We start from the raw sequence: 12,111 nt of genomic DNA on the forward strand, positions 1-12,111 counted from the left end.
TGGAGGCGCAAAGAGATGACCTAACTAAGTAACTGGCAGAAGCAGGATCTTATCCCAGATTTCTAGTCTCCAAGACTTTGCTACACAAAATACGTAAGCTTGTGCAGACATGTATGACTCCCTAGGTTATCCAAGCATGGGATTCATACCTTCTCTTGAAAATTCCAACTTGAATATGGCTATAAAGTCAAGACAATCAGTGATAGATTGTAAAAGGAGAAAGCCTATGTTCAAATGGGGGGACCTGATAGTAGATGCATGTTAGTGAGCAGTTATTTCCGTTCCTGAGTTTGCTTGCACATTATAGATTGTGTAAAGAGTTTAGTCAGTGTGTTCATTAAGATCTCTTCCAGGTGTAGGATCCCAGGCATCCCTGATGGGACCAATAGGCCCATGGGGACCCAAATAGGCTCATGGGTGCTAACTCTCCCAGTTCCTCTGTCAATCCAGGCACGCTGGCTTTCTCCTCCTCAGCTTCAGGCCTTCTGTTGGTTTGCCAGGAGAAAATGAGAAATACCAACAGAAAATGAGAAAGCTGACTTCACTTTTATGTATCTTATCAGGTTGTTCCTGTTGAAAAGGAAAAAAATAAACTGAAACGGAAAAAACTGGAAAATAAACACAAGAAGGATGAGGAGAAAAATAAAATCCGGGAAGAGTGGAACAATTTTTCTTACTTCCCTGAGATCACTCACATTGTAATCAAGGAGTCTGTGGTCAGCATTAATAAGCAGGACAACAAAAAAATGGTAAGTTTGCTTCAGAAGTGGTTCGGCCTGGGTCTGGTGTTGGGAGGGAGACTTTGCTGAGGACACTTATGCAGCGTGTGTTCTTCAGGGTTCCTGTCCCAAAGAGAAAATCTTATGATCATCTTATTTAAGCCAGAAAGTCCCTATTGCTGACATTGACATTATCAATGTCTGTTTTTAAGTTACTTGGGTACATTCTAGTGCCTTTCTTTGGTCTTCAAATGTGTATCTGCTTCAGGATTTGCTGTCTTCCCAAAGATATTTCAGCATCAATATTTAGTTCACAAAAGTTAGTGGATTTGAAGATCCACATCACTGAGTGTCAGCATTTTCTCCCAAGGGCTCCTGCACAGCCTCTCTGCTGAGTTGTGTGGGTCATCTGGAATGAGGTTGGTGGGAAGCCCCACTTTGCACTTGAGCAGACTGTCCAGCCGGTGGCTCTGGCCACAATGACAGTCCTCATCATGGTGTCAAGCACAGCCAAGTGACTCTCGGACAGAGGAAGGGGTGTTCAACCTCTCTTCCTCTTTTGTTGGTATCACTTGAGGACGTGATCTAGACAGGCAGGGGAAGTCACTTCCCCAGTTTGGCAGGGGAAGTGGGAGTCCTGCCAGAATAAACATGTTTGTGTTGGGGAAGTCACAGCTGACGTCACATGGGGAGGACAGGTGGGTGAGACACGGTGCTCCTCCATGCAATGAAGGTAGTCATCTAGGGAAGTACCATGTTTTGCCTAAAAATTTGCAAATACTTTGTCAAAATCATAACACTCAGTACTGGGAAAGAATCTGGTGATATGGTTTAGGACAGATGGTCATTCTTTTACATCTAGAGTAACTAGTCTTTTTGATATACCATTTCGGAAAGCAACTTGGTAAACATGTGTTAAAAGCCTTGAAACTATCTATATAATCCCTCCATAGGAAGTGAGGACCTGTCTTCTAGAAACAATGAGAGATGCAGGCAGTGGTCTATGAATGAGAATGTTTATCCCAGCAGTATTTACAATGTCAAAATACTGAAACTAACCTGCATATATGATAATAGGAAAAACGAGAGAATAAAACACAACTTATCTGAGTAGTAGAATATTATGTAAATGAATTGCTGAACTAAAAAAAAATCCGGAAAAATGCTTCGTAAATAGAAGAAAGCAGAATATAAAACTATTGGTAGAATGGAACTAATTTTGTTAAAAAAATTTATGCATATACATACACATGCTCTTAGAAAAATAATCAGATATTAACAACTATTTGTTTATGATGGGATTATGAGTGATTTTAATTTTTAATTCTCCCCATCCTCCCCATTTTTTTAAACAATAAAGATACATTGATTTCATTAGAAAACTGTAGTAAAAACGTGAAGGAAGTAGAAGAGCCCATATAGATGTTAGTGGAGAGATGGAAAATGGTGGGAGGGAGAAAATAAAAATAAATGCTATTTATTCAGCATATTATAGATCTTAAGTCATGTTATATGATGTGTCTGCAGTATCTTGTTTAGTCCTTACAAAGACCTTAAGATACCAGGATTTTGGCTCCACTTCCAGGGGGGAATCTGAGACTTAGGGAGAGGTGTAGGAGCTTGCACAGGGCAGCTCCAGCCTGCACTGCTTTGGTTTCCACGGTGTTCTCTTCCCCAGGGACACTGTAGTGAGGGAGAGGTTGGCCCATTTGTGGTCTGGCTGTCCAACATGGCCAAACCCTGGAGATGCGTGGCAGGGGAGGAGGAACTGCAGCCAGCTGATGCGAGCTTTGTGAGCCTGCCCCATCTGTCCTGGCTGACAGAGTCAAGTCTGGCACCCAGATGGGGCACCTGTCGTCTAAGTCAGTGCTCACCCTGGCACAGGGGCTGGCACCTCTGTGCCCGGCTACAGTGCTGTGCAGAGAGCAGGGGGAAGGCAAGAAGAAATCGATACCTGATCTCCTCGTTACCTTGTTTTCCTTTACAAATACTAGCCCTGCTGTGTGCCAGGTATTTCCTACCTTAAAGCTTTACGAATACCAACTCTTTTCATTTTCATATTGACCCTATGAGGTGGGTATATTGTTATTCCCATTTTACAGAGGAGGAAACTGAGGCACAAAGAAGTTAAGTAACTTGTCCAAGGTCATATAGCTATTACATTAAATTACTTGAAATTGCCAATATTTGACAATTTTTGATGAATAAAAATGATGATTATATATGCTTAAATGTAATAGCAAGTAGAGATATGGAGATTTGAACCCAGATAAGCTGGCTCCTGAACCTGTGGGTTAACACTATGTGATGCTTTTTCTTACTTATCTCACTCCTCCATCCCTTCCCAGCCATGGCATTTCCAAGCAGTACTTTGGTTGCTGGTCTTTCAGGAGAGCATGATGCTGCCATGTTATCAGATCATATCTTGATTTATCTCTTCTCTCTGCATCTTCTTGACATCTCCCCTTTCTATTCAGACTTCCGCTTTCAGAGAACTTAAGTGCTTACGTACTTTTGTTTGTATGTGACTGCGTGAAGGGCTGCCCAAGCCATACCGTCTTGAGTTTGCTCTTTGGGGCTCTGCAGGGAGATGCCTGCCAGGTCACACCCAAAAGGAAGCACACTTAGCACAGGGCCTCATTCCTGAATCGCCATCCCTATGGTAGCCCTCCCTGCCCTCCCTTGGCCTCCTTGTCTCACAACCCCAAAGCACCCTTCCTTTGGCATCATAGCTAACTCGCATTAAGCCCCTTACCTCCATTCTGTCTGGTTGCGTATATCCACCCCTCCCCCCTTCACTGGTCTTCTTGTCTCTGTCTACTTTTCTCTGCCACCAGCCTCTTCTTTCTCCAGTGCTAAGGAAAGAGTCATATACTCAAGTGTCATTTTACCCTTCTCTGAAGGCTCAGGTGTTTGTTAATATTCTTGTGAGACAAAGCTCTAAATCATGGCTTTACAAACCTTCCTTCATCAGATGTTCCTGGTTGACCCCGCAGCTCCTCTCACATGGTCATCTCTGCTCAGGGTTGTAAGATCAAGACAAAACCCCACCTGTCTTCACCTCCAGGCGTTTTTCTTCCTTCCATGGAAACTCCCTCCCTCCTCTTCTTTTACCTTTGCCTCTCCCACTTTGAGTAAGACTCTCTGCCTTCTCCAGACCCTCAAAGGTTCCTGGATTTAATCTAGAAACCTTATCATTGTGTCTGGGACCGTTCCTGGACTAAAATCCAGGAGTTTCACCTTCTAGACCAACACTGGTTGAGATGAAACACCTGTGCCTCTGTTTCTTTTTCTGTAACTAGGAATAATGTGTAGTGCCAGGACCAGGGTGCCATCTGCACACTATGTTCCCCCCCACCTCTACTTTTATACCTCTGCCACCTTGATTCAGGCCTCCTCTTCCATCTGGACCAGGGGGCAGCTTCTCCACAGTCTCCTGCCTGCCACAGCTGCCCGTGCGCCCCCCCACACACTGTTTCTCAATCTGATAAAAGTTTTGAGGTAAGAGATGAAAGAGTGTGGTGAACAGAGTTATATGTAACTGCAAGGGGTGCAGTTACTATCGACAAAAAGAGCTTCCCGGGCTTCCCTGGTGGCACAGTGGTTGAGAATCTGCCCGCCAATGCAGGAGACACGGGTTCGAGCCCTGGTCTGGGAAGATCCCACATGCCACGGAGCAGCTAGGCCCGTGAGCCACAACTACTGAGCCTGCACGTCTGGAGCCTATGCTCCGCAACAAGAGAGGCTGCGATAGTGAGAGGCCCGTGCACCATGATGAAGAGTGGCCCCCGCTTGCCACAGCTAGATAGAAAAAGCCCTTGCACAGAAACGAAGACCCAAGACAGCCAAAAAAATAAATAAACAAATGTGGGGTTTAAAAAAAAAAGAAAAGAATTAAAAAAAAAAAAAAAGAGCTTCCCTTTGGGGTTGTACATTCTTCATTGTGTTGAATATCTTCTCACTCTTTACCTCCCCAGAGAGTCAGCTGCTTAAGATGGCAGGCACGTGATGTAACCATGGGCATTTCTACTCTCTCGCCAGGAACTGAAGCTCTCTTCCCACGAGGAGGCCTTGTCCTTTGTGTCCCTCGTGGACGGCTACTTCCGGCTCACAGCAGATGCCCATCATTACCTCTGCACCGACGTGGCTCCCCCGTTGATCGTCCACAACATACAGAATGGCTGTCACGGTCCAATCTGGTTGGTTCAAAAACATTTTCAGTTGCCTTTGGTGTGAAAAGAACCCACGTGTTAGTGATGGGGAGTGTGTCCTTGTCAGGCATGGGCATCATCAGGCATTTACGCTGAATACTTACTTGGTGCCCTTTTCCATCCCTGCTGTCCTGGTCAGGCCTTCCTGTCATTTCTTACCTTGGTCCTTGCAGCAGCCCCTCACTTCTTCTCCCTTCCTTGGGTGTCCTGATAGTTGAACCCCTCACTTCTCCACAGCTGACCAAGAAGTGCTACACTTCCTAGCTCCTTACTGTGCCAGACGCTCTGGGTGATTCAAGAAAGACAGGGCACAGGTCTCGACAGCAGACGGTGTAGTACCAGAATCCCGAGTCAGCGTGTCCTCCAGTGCCAGAAGGCCCAGTGAAGGTGACCAAGCCTTAGAGTTGGGAGGGGCTTTGCTGGGTATCTCGTCCCACCTGCATCTCAAACACCTCTGGTGATGGGGTACTTAGTGCTTCACTTGGCAGCAAGTAGCTTATAGCTCTGACAGTTACAGACATGTGTACCTTCCTCATAGGGAGCTGAAGTCTGCCTCCCTGTAACTCTGTCTACTCATCTGAGTTCCGCCTTTTGAAGCAACAGGGATTCAGTTTGCTTCCTCTTGCGTGTGACCATCCTTCAGGCACAGGAAAACAGCTGCTGTGTTTCTTTGGAGTCTCTCTTCCAGACCGAAATGTATCTGTGGAAGCATCTCGTCAGCCACCTTTCACATGAAGCGGTTCCCACCTTCTTCCTGATCCCAGTTGCCTTGTGGACAGGCAGTTTGTCAGTGGTGTGGTCCCTGGCCTGAAGAGGGTCACAGACTCACAGGGAGACAGACACACCAAGGAATTGCAGAGCAAGGGTTGAGCTTTATAATAAAGCATGTCCCTCAAATATGCCAACTATAGTTAGGCTTCAGGGCCTTGGCACTTGCTTTTCCCCTTGGTCTAGGAAACCCTCCCTCCAGAATTTCAGCAGTCACCACTTCCTTCAGGTGTCACTCAGATACCACCTAACTGGTAAAGTCTTCCCCAAGCACCTTATATAAAACAACGACACCTCTTCCCCCTCTGCCCCCCGCACTCCCTGACTCCTTCACTCTGCTCTATTTGTCTTCAGTGGCGTTTATTACCTCCTGACATATTAAGTTTATGTACGTGTCCGTTTGTTTCTTGTCTGCCTACCCTCGCTGCCCAACCACCAGGGAGCCATTGGTCTCTGCCATTCTCTAACATGTGCTGACCACACAGCCCTCTTTTACCAACACTCAGTGAGCAGAACTCACTGGGTGTAGTAACCTCATATGTGGCTTTATTTAGCAGCTGTTTGCTCATTGCCCTCTGTGTGCTGGACTCGTTAGTCCTGGGGACACGGGAGTATAGGATGGGCAGGCTCTCTCCTCACAGCTTTCTGATCCTTGATTTCTTTATTCAGTGTTTATTATTCAGTTGTTCACTTATTTATTGAGAACTGTGAGCCAGGCATGCTCTGGTTATTGGGGATGCAGCAATAAACAGAACAACTCCAAGTCCATGCTATCCTGAGGCTTCTGTTCTAGTTGTGCTGCCTGGGATGGGGGGAGAGACCCCTACCACTGCATCACGGGCAGCTCAGCATCCTCAGCCTTGGGGGGAGCTCTTCTGGCTAGAGTGGAAGCGGCGTGTGTGGGGAAGTCAGGGACAAGCATATGAGACAAGCTCTCTGTCTCATATCAGAGACGACGGTAGGACCCAGGACAGGTACTGTGAGCGGCTGTCAGACTTGAGGCAGCTCAAGGAAGTGGACATCCCATGGGGTTTAGAGTGCTTCTGTTTGGGGTGAGCTTTCTCTCTTTGCCTCTCTCCCTGTAGCACAGAATATGCCATCAATAAGTTGCGGCAAGAAGGAAGCGAGGAGGGAATGTACGTGCTGCGGTGGAGCTGCACCGACTTCGACAACATCCTCATGACCGTCACTTGCTTTGAAAAGTCTGAGGTCAGTCAAGACAGTGGCTGGGGCCAACCCATGTGGCCACAGGGTGTCAGTGCAACCTCTCATCCAGGAGGACCACCCTTGGGGGATGGGGGTAGAAAAGCCTGGGGCTCTGAGAAAATCCCTGGCTGTTCTGACAGGGACAGCCTGCGCCTCAAAAGGAGCCCCTTCCCAGGCAGCCATACCCCATACCCTTTCATCCTTATGGCCCTTTCTTTCTTCCTGCAAGGGACCCATGGCAGGGGTCCCTGTGCTCTGGAAGGTGGAACACGACCAGAAAACCAGCTCACACAAAACACTTGGTGCCAGGACCATCACAGACCCAGAGCTGTGTCTGGGCATTCACTGGTACAGACTAGCACCAATGAGGCCTGTTGGCAACCTGGCCTAACACAGTTGTCCCCAAATGGTAGGTGCAGACATTTTAACAGACAAATTACTGACATGTGTTTTGACAAGATGTCTGTTAGTGACTCAGGTGTGGTTGGAAGCTGGGAATGATGTGAGAGAAATCCTGAAGCCAAATTGCAAACTTGACCTCACTAGACCACAGTGCTTTGTTATTCATGTAATTTTTTAAAACACAAGAAATGGACTATTTTTTTTAATTAGTCAGTTTATTTATTTATTTATTTTGGCTGCATTGGGTCTATCGCTGCTGCGTGCGGACCCTCTCCAGTTGTGGTGAGCGGGGGCTGTTCTTCGCTGCGGTGCGCGGGCTTCTCATTGTGGTGGCGTCTCATATTGTGGAGCACAGGCTCTAGGCGTGCGGGCTTCAGTAGTTGTGGCACGTGGAATCAGTAGCTGTGGCTCGCGGGTTGTAGAGCACAGGCTCAGTAGTTGTGGCACACGGGCCTAGTTGCTCTGCAGCATGTGGGATCTTCCCAGACCAGGGATCGAACCTGTGTCACCTGCATTGGCAGGTGGGTTCCTAACCACTGCGCCACCAGGGAAGTCCTGGGCTATTTTAAAAGACAGGAGTTTTACAGAATGAGTCCAAAGAAATACAGTAGTGTTGTGTGGGTTCACCATGAACTAGGAGAATTGGGGCAGGGGAGGGGCTGCAAGATGAGAGTCAGCATTGTTAGCATATTGCAGACCTCAGATGCTGGAAGGAAAAGTACTAGAGAATCTCTGGGGCTGGACTCAGTCAAGAGTGGAAGAGGAAATGGCAGAAGGAACTCAGTGCTGCCAAGAGTCATAGGTGAAGTCTGTAGGGGCCACTGCTCGCCTGGGGTGCTCCTGTACAGCTCAGCCTTGTGGCTGATAACGGGTGCAATGGCTCAGCACTTGGCAGGCCTGTTGCCTTGGCAGGATCCCTTTCTTCTGCCTTCCGTCAGTCTTTGGAGGAAATTTAATATTTTTATCACAGATGTGAGCATGAGACGGCCCAACCACCTTTTGAGGTGGAATTGACCTGTGCTGTACCGAGAATGTCAGTGATTCAGTAACATAGTCTACCTGGTATCAGATTACCTGGGGAAAACAGGAACCATAGATAGGATTACTCCTACTATTTATTTTAGCTCACCAGACACTGTGCTAAGCTCTTTTCCTGTATATTCTCATTTAAGCCTTACACTAGCCCCATGAGATAAGGTTGTATTATCCCCATTGAACAGATGAAGAAACTGAAGCATTAAGATTTTAAATATCTTGTCCTAGTTTACAGCGTGAGTAGATCTTTCTGGCCCTCATTCTTTTTTTTTTGCGGTACGCGGGCCTCTCACTGTTGTGGCCTCTCCTGTTGCGGAGCACAGGCTCAGCGGCCATGGCTCACGGGCCTAGCCGCTCCACGGCATGTGGGATCTTCCCGGACCGGGGCACGAACCTGTGTCCCCTGCATCGGCAGGCAGACTCTCAACCACTGCGCCACCAGGGAAGCCCCTGGCCTTCATTCTTAACCACTAAAATACTAAAATAGTTCCCTTTGTACAGAAGTTGTCATGAAGGAAAACTTCTGCTTATACTTCCTCTATGGGGCACCATACAGCTCAGAAACCAGACCAGACAGCTGTCTGCCACCTCCCAGGAGGTTCTTGGAAGAGCTCAGTTTGAGGGAGTTCCTGGATAAATTTTTCTGTAGTACTTATTATTTCATGCATAATATGTGCTAACCTTTATAAAAGTGTTTACTAAAGTTTTTACACGGGCCCTGCCATATAATCTTAGCAGCAGTCCTATGAGGTTGGTGTTTTCATGAAGTTCATCTTAAGTGCCAAAATGAAGTGATTCTCTTGTAGAAATCACTGCTGTCAGGTTGTCTCCTTGGTGTTAACTCCCTTTTATCAGTGCCTTCTCCTGCATCTCCTTTATTAGTTATTATTTCATTTACTTATAATAAGCTTTTTTATTAGGGAATAATTTTAGTTTTACAGAAACATTACAGAGATAGTACAGAGTTTCTGTATGCCCTCTACCCAGCTTCTCCTGTTGTTAACATCATACATACCCATGAGAGATTTGCTTGAGCCCTTTTTAAAACAAATCCTTTCTGATTATTTTCTTGAATGGCAGTTGCTGGGTGTCCAGAAGCAGTTCAAGAACTTTCAGATTGAGGTGCAGAAGGGCCGCTACAGCCTGCATGGCTCAGACCGAAGCTTCCCCAGCCTTGGAGACCTCATGAGCCACCTGAAGAAGCAGATCCTGCGCACGGACAACATCAGCTTTGTGCTGAAGCGCTGCTGCCAGCCCAAGCCCCGAGGTCAGTCTCTTCAAGCCAGAGCCAGGCTGCATCCCCTCGTGATGCTCTGAGACCCAGATCAAACAAAAGATGCTGGGTGCTTTGAAGAAAGTGGTCTTCCCCCCGCAGTTTCTAGGTGTTTTTCATTAAGTTTTGTTACAAGTCTGTCTCTGACGCACATCCCACTCCTCAGGTGTCAGCATTTTCTATAGAAAAGACATACACCTTTTCTCAGTATCTTAATTAAGCTGCCGAAAGAGGCGTGTTTAGGATTAGTAAGCAGAAATTTACTTCTTTCTTCCTTTTTTTTTTTTTTTTTTTTTTTCGAGGCCCACGGGCCCAGCCGCTCCAGGGCATGTGGGATCTTCCCGGACCGGGGCACGAACCCGCGTCCCCTGCATCGGCAGGCGGACTGTCAACCACTGTGCCACCAGGGAAGCCCTTCTTTCTTCCTTTTGATAAAATGTCTTAATTTCCCATCAGTGGTTTATCTGTCTGAGAGATGATCCTGGCACATCTTCTGTGGGCCAAGAACTATGTTAGGTGCATAGAGTCAGAAATGCATGAGACTCAGTCTCTCCGCCCCAAGGGTTTCTAGCCTAATACAGAAAATGTTACAGGTAAATGAGGCCACTGTAGCGTGTGATGGGTGTTTAAATCAACATGCGCACACACATACATCTTAGACCCTGGGGTTGCAGAGAAGGAGATGGTCAAGATCCCTGAGTCACATAGCGTGGAAGGCTACACAGAGGAGGTGGATCTTGAGCCAAATGTTGGACAGTGAACAGGAGGTTGCCAGTTAGATAAGGGCATTCCCAGCACGCATGTGCAGGGCAAAGCAGCAGGCCAAAGCAGGGGCTGCAGAAAGGTTCTAGAGGACTAATGTGTTCAGTGAAGTTAGAAAGAAGGGAGAGGGGAGACTGAGAGAGCAGAGATTTGGGACCATGGGAGGCCTTGGATGCCATGCCAAGGAGCTGGGACTTTATCATGCAGGCAGTGGGGAGCCATGGGTGGATCACAGAGTAAATTGGATAGGAGAGGTGAGGAACTTGGCGAGGAACTTGGCTGCTCTTTTTTTTTTTAATTGAAGTATAGTTGATTTATGGTGTTGTGTTAGTTTCTGGTGTACAGCAAAATGATTCTCATATATATACACACACCCACACACACACACGTACATATATATATTTTCAGATTCTTTTCCATTATAGTTTATTACAAGAGATTGAGTATAGTTCCCTGTGATATACAGTAGGACCTTATTTATCTATTTTGTATGTAGTAGTTTGTATTTGCTAATCCCAAACTTAATTTATCCCTCCCTGCACTCCCTTTCCTTTTTGGTAACCATAAGTTTGTTTTCTACGTCTGTGAGTCTGTTTCTGTTTTGTAAATAAGTTCATTTGTATCATTTTTATAGATTCCGTATATAAGTGGTATCATATGATTTTTCTCTTTCTCTGTCTGACTTCACTTAGTATGATAATCTCTAAGTTCATCCACATTGCTGCAAATGGCATTATTTCTCTCTTTGTTTATGGCTGAGTAATATTCCATTGTGTATGTGTGTGTATGTATTGTGTGTGTGTATATATCACATCTTCTTTATTCCCCTGTCAATGGACATTTAGGTTGCTTCCATTTCTTGGCTATTGTAAATAGTGCTGCTGTGAACATTGGGGGTGTGTGTATCTTTTCAGATTAGAGTTCTCTCTGGATATGTGCCAGGAGTGGGATTGCTGGATCATATGATAACTCTGTTTTTGGATTTTTAAGGAATCTTCATACTGTTTTCCATAGTGGCTGCAGCATTTACATTCCCACCAACAGTGTAGGAGGGTTCCCTTTTTTTCACACTTTCTCCAGCATTTATTATTTGTATTATTACTTTCTGAAGATAGCCATTCTGACTGGTGTGAAGTGATACCTCATTGTAGTTTGATTTGCATTTCTCTAATAATTAATGATGTTGAGCATCTCTTAATGTGCTTATTGGCCACCTGTGTGTCTTCTTTGGAGAAATGTCTATTTCGGTCTTTTGCCTATTTTTTGATTGGGTTTTCTGTTGTTGTTACTGAGTGGTAAGAGCTGTTTATATATATTTTGGAAATTGAGCCCTTGTTGGTTGCATCATTTGCAAATATTTTCTCCCAGTCTGTAGGTTGTATTTTCATTTTGTTTATGGTTTCATTTGCTGTACAAAAGCTTATAGGTTTGATTAGGTCCTATTTGTTTATTTTCGTTTTTATTTCTATTGCCTTGGTTGACTGACCTAAGAAAACATTGGTATGATTTATGTCAGAGAATGTTTTGCCCATGTTCTCTTCTAGGAGTTTTATGGTGTTGTGTCTTATATTTAAGTCATTAAGCCATTTTGAGTTTATTTTTATGTATGGTGTGAGGGAGTGTTTTAACTTCATTGATTTATATGTGGCTGTCCAGCTTTCCCAACACCACTTTCCCAACACCAAGAGACTGTCTTTTCCCCATTGTATATTCTTGCCTCCTTTGTCAGAGATTA

At 45.6% G+C, this 12,111-nt stretch overlaps 1 protein-coding gene across 4 annotated transcripts in view; it reads left to right on the forward strand.

Moving 5' to 3' along the window:
- Positions 1–12,111, forward strand: part of JAK1 (Janus kinase 1) — a 137,208-nt gene that overhangs the window by 103,386 nt on the left and 21,711 nt on the right. For all 4 annotated transcript variants that reach the window (XM_024764756.1, XM_024764758.1, XM_024764757.1 and 1 more), the window contains 4 exons: positions 564–749; positions 4,761–4,918; positions 6,784–6,907; positions 9,422–9,608. In XM_024764756.1, coding sequence (XP_024620524.1) covers positions 564–749; positions 4,761–4,918; positions 6,784–6,907; positions 9,422–9,608 — 655 coding nt within the window. The remainder of the gene's footprint in view (positions 1–563; positions 750–4,760; positions 4,919–6,783; positions 6,908–9,421; positions 9,609–12,111) is intronic.

Source organism: Neophocaena asiaeorientalis, unplaced genomic scaffold (assembly GCF_003031525.2).
Source record: "Neophocaena asiaeorientalis asiaeorientalis breed wild unplaced genomic scaffold, Neophocaena_asiaeorientalis_V1.1 scaffold135, whole genome shotgun sequence".
Lineage (NCBI taxonomy): Eukaryota > Metazoa > Chordata > Mammalia > Artiodactyla > Phocoenidae > Neophocaena > Neophocaena asiaeorientalis.